Source organism: Penaeus japonicus, unplaced genomic scaffold (genome assembly GCF_977035675.1).
Source record: "Penaeus japonicus unplaced genomic scaffold, GWHDUDI00000001_assembly GWHDUDI00000016, whole genome shotgun sequence".
Classification (NCBI taxonomy): domain Eukaryota; kingdom Metazoa; phylum Arthropoda; class Malacostraca; order Decapoda; family Penaeidae; genus Penaeus; species Penaeus japonicus.
The window spans coordinates 4,094,570-4,099,569 of NW_028234418.1; the positions used below are offsets into that span (position 1 = coordinate 4,094,570).

Consider the following 5,000-nt stretch of genomic DNA (forward strand, 5'->3'; position numbering starts at 1 on the left):
TAAAAGAAGCAAATTAAAAAAAATAATAATAAATAAATAAATTGACTTGGGAGAATGGCTTGGCTCTCTTATCTATATAGATAAATGCTGAATATATTGTAGACATCTGTATTGTATCAGCTTCAGCATCTTATCAAGTTTTGTGTCATTTTTCCTATACACAAAATGGATTTCTATCAAAGACTGATGTATTGACTCCATGATAGTTATCCTTCAGTATTTGGACAAACAATTAATTGAATTCTCAGATTCTTACTTAACTCTTTGTGTAACTGTAAGATTAGTTTGTTAACTATATAATGAATCTTTTTAGGAAGTTAGTATTAATGAAATTGTCATATAAAGCCATCCAACCTTATACAAGTTGTAATAGCGATACATTACCTGATCAAATGAACAACATCAAATGTTGAATTAGTCCAGCTGTATAATACCTGAGCATTTAACTGGATATCTTTGTGCTCAGGTACAAAATCCCTTTCCATTATTTTGGTAATATTTTAAATGATATAGTAAAGCTTTCATGTAAGAAACATGATATAAGCAGTTTTACCCTTAAAAATGCCCATCATCCACCATAGTGTTACTGTTAATAGCAAATGTAAATGCTGAATGTAAGATTTTTTTATTGCTATAGGTTTACAATGAATTTTAGTGTATTCACCAAAGAAACTAAAGTTTTTTTTATGGTAACCCTGTTCCCACAAAGTAATTCAGAGGTAGCGATGTATTTAAATATAAGCTTGTCGGTCACATCTCGACTTTAAAGCTGTCAATTAACGAGACTCGAGTTCATGATTCACTGTACAGATCATCAACCTGAATTAATGAAGTCTTTACTTGAACACAAAATCAGGTTACACTGCCTCTTAGCTTCATAGACCAGTTTGCTGGTACTTTAATTTTTCAGTCATTGGTGAGTAGGCTATATAACATAGTCAATAAATGACTACAGAGATAGTTTAGTACACCATAATTGCATTTTACTTCTTTTACGTCATTCCGCCAAGGATGCGATATCACATCATAGCTTTTTGTATGGCCGGAATGCTGGGTGATTGGACATGTATCTGCTAAACATCGTGTTAACAAATAAATAGCCCATGGCGTTAGGCTTGCACATTTCAAAATACCCTGGTGTAATGTCCTGGCGGAATCAAAACCGTCTGTTGTTAACAGGTTAAGTGTTATCAACCAAATTTGGCAAAGTGGGGCTAGCCTCTTGTATACTTGGTCCCTTCTGTGATGGGCATTTTTTATGGGGTCAGATCACTTTTGTACTAAATTTTTCCTTTTACTGAAAGTGTGCTATATTTTACAGTAGTTGTGGAACCAAGACATTATACTGAATTCTAATTAGTATCACTTTGCTAATATATCCTTCATACACTTGTAAATCAAAGCGTAAATCAAGAATAATAGAAAACACACTTCCTTAGATGCCCAGCCCAGGTTGAACATGTGGCTATTCTTGGATGGGTTAAGTGAACTTTGTAAGAAAAATACTAACAACAACAAAAACTTACCTGGTATTATACTTTTCTTTCAGTGAAAGTTGCAGGTGTCCGCCATCCCCCAAGACGGAAGAGTGCAGAGGACAGGCCTCGCAGGGACAGTGAAAAGGAGGTGGAGCAGATTGTAGCAAGGAGGTTGGTTCTATCCATGCAATACAAGAGTTTCAGCTTGCATTTACATGTTGAATAATAACTTCTGAATTATGAAGCAAGATTTGTAGAAGATTTGATATTGCTGATTATTTATTGCCATTGTGCATCATCATCAAAACTAGGTTGATACTAACAATTTCTTTTCCTATTTTCTAGCCCCCTAAAGCCTCCAACTACTGTCGCACCCATATTAGGGAACTTGGAGAAAGACTATCCTATAGCAGCTGTGAAACACACTCACGAGAAGCCTGTGCCAACGCACACTCCCCGTAATGCCACAAGCATGGCCCCAATTATCCAACAACCAAGGAAGTAGAAAGTAGTATTAAGATGGAGCCATAAATATCCAAACCATCCTAGATTATTCTCCTCATTTCAGATGGTCTGAGTGCTATAAACCTGTATTCAGGGCTCAAATGATAAACTACAGGGATTTTTTATTCTTCATGATGTTGGGTATAGATCAGTTTTGGGTAACTAGATGGTTCAATAGTTTTGACTTGAAATTACATTGCCAAGTGGAAGAGAAATTTTTTACTTCTCTCATATATTCGCTCAAAATGATCAGGATAATGTGATATATTAGTATCATATAGAGCTTAGAAATTGATTTTTTGTTGTTTGAGTGAAAATTGTTAGGTGCTGTTAGAAAAAAAATGTGGGCTGTCATAGTTAAAGTGATGTACTTATAAATGTGGTGGTATAAAGTTACTTACAAGTACAAACAATTGTGGGTTCGTGATACGTAGAACTTTTGCATAAAAAATGAAAAATTCAAGGGATAATAATCTATTTTTTCCCACTTTCTGTAAAATCTTGTGATCATTCTTTTCTTTTTCTTTTTTTTTTACTGTCTCTCTCCCTAGAAATGGAAAGAGTATCATTTTCTCATGATATTAGTATTTGATTGTCAGCAGAAGGACCAATTTCTTACTCAAACAAGAAAATAGGGCCCCTTTTATCCAACAAGCACAAACATACAACTTGGTGTGGTGGATAGATTGAGAAGTCGGATATGTCGTTGAAAACTGACTTTTTATTTCGGAAAGCTCCTAAGTAAGGTAACCAAATATAAATACTTTGAAATATTGCCTGCTAAAATCATTTCTTTTCTCCTCTCACTTTATTGAAGGTCACGTTATCTAATGATATCCTTCATTATTCAACATTCCAGTACAACATTTGAGAGGTGCATATTTGAATTTTAATATTTTCAAGCTTGAAAACTGCTGTTTCATTCATACATTACCAGAGGAAAGGGAAGTTAAACATAATGCTGTGATATATTCAGTGGTACCCAATGTCATGAATTGTTTTCATGCTCTAAAGAAACACCAGTCTGACTTGAAGGAGATAACATCATCAGAAAGTATTTTTTGAAAGAGGAATGATCAAGCACATTTAAAGAATAATAATTTGATTTCTAAAATATCCCTGTAAGAAGAATGCTGTTTTTCTTCATTTCTATCAAATTTAGATATTTGTATTTGGCTCATTTACAGATATCAACATTATCTTGATGGCAGTAAGTTTTGATTCAATTTTGTAGGGGTTAGGTATGGTGAGGATGTGATGGTTAGTAAGTCAACTGCTTTTAAAAGGACCATTTACAACCAGAGTACAATGAAAGGGACCAGGTTCGGAGTGCTGAGAAGCTACATCATTATGTGCGAGAAAAAGAAAATACTTGCTGCCCAAATGTTTTGGTTGTTTGTTAATTAAAAGGAACACACTTGTTTACCTGTTTTTTTGTGCATTTTATTGTATGTATGCAGCTGTGTTTTACAGCCATTATACATGAAGTGTAGAACTTAAAGGGACTAATGTGTGTTTGTAAAAGTTATATTTTTGAACTGTTGATTTCAATTGTTTATTGAAATTTATTTTTGTTTAACTATGAGGGAAGAGGGAAACCTCAATGTGTGGTAAATATACATGGTGGATGGCGACATGTAATCGGGAGTTTGTTGTGGTAGATGAATATAAAAAATAAAAAAAATTATAAGTAATGAAACAAAATTGACATTAAATTATAGATATCAATTATTGTAAACGTTAGTAGCAACAAAGAAAAAAAAGTAGTGTGCAATTTAACTAGTCTTGGCTTGTATATTAGCTAGTCAGTAAAAGAAATTTGTTAGAATTCCAATGGGGAGAATGTATACATTCCAATGAGGGACACACTGGACACATTTCTGGGAATCTTGCCTTACAGTTGGTTATAGTTTTTTGGTTACAAGATAATTACATTATCCCCCTAAAAAAAAAGTGAAAAAAAAAAAATGATAACATTAATAAAAAGGAAAAAAAAAAGGGGTTTTGGGAAATTTTATTGGCTTGCTGTTAAATTTTATATCTCAGTAGCAAACAACTGATCTCTTATGAATTACATAATTCAGGTGAATGGACGGATGAAGATCTTGGCATTTTGAATGTATATGGTAAAGTTATGCTTACACGATTGGTATTCAGTTGAGCTTTAAAGATTAATAGTAAATTCTGGCAATCAAAATGTATGTGTAATAATAGCTTCATCACTCCATAAACTTGTAGAGATGAGAAAGGTTTCATTGTATTGGGAAAATACATTATAAGAAATAAATTTAGAAAAAGGAACAAGTTTGTTTTTTTTACCCCCTCCCCTCGCCCCCACAAAAGAAGAAAAATAAGAAAAAAAAAATAGGCTGAGGCTACAGGGAGAGAAGAATCAATGTTCATTAATACGCGTGATAAAAAGCTGTAAAATGACTGATTAACCCACTTACGACGGGGGCATTCCAGCCTTGAATGTCCCAATGCCGGGGCGTTCGAATTATTAGGCCTAAATCAATTAAATGGCTGGCACAATACTGTGCCGCCCGGCCACTGGGCTTTTGAATGAGCGGTACAGTACTGTACCAACCGTCCAGAGAGGGTTAAGTTGACAAGATAGTGGTAATCTTATCTATTATCAGGATCATATGTCTGGTAAAGATATAATCAAAACTGTTTACATGAATTTATTTATTCAGTCGTACCTTAAACAGAGGGAGATTGTTTTTCAGTTTACATTGTCATATAAAATTTACCATTAAAAAAATGAGGCATATTCTCAAACGACAAAAGATGCCATTTTCTTGCCCGAAAGCCGACTTACAGTAAAACAATTTAAACTACTGGGAAATCTAACTGTTCAGTAATATTCCAGTATGCTGATACTAATGATGAAAGCATGTGTGTGATTATACTTGTACACCCAATATGCGAAGTCCAAACAGGCTCTGCTCTGCAAATTTTGCTTTGTGACATAAAACATTCAATTTTCTAAATATGATAATCATCAGGTGTAGAGAT

General features: G+C 33.8%; 1 protein-coding gene across 1 annotated transcript in view; it reads left to right on the plus strand.

Annotated features, from left to right (window-relative positions):
* Nucleotides 1–4,283, plus strand: part of LOC122245689 (death-associated protein 1) — a 6,208-nt gene extending 1,925 nt beyond the window's left edge. The window contains exons 2-3 of the mRNA XM_043003616.2: nt 1,550–1,649; nt 1,824–4,283. Of these exons, the coding sequence (XP_042859550.2) occupies nt 1,550–1,649; nt 1,824–1,983 (260 nt within the window). The 3' untranslated portion in view covers nt 1,984–4,283. The remainder of the gene's footprint in view (nt 1–1,549; nt 1,650–1,823) is intronic.
* Nucleotides 4,284–5,000: the final 717 nt, after the last annotated feature.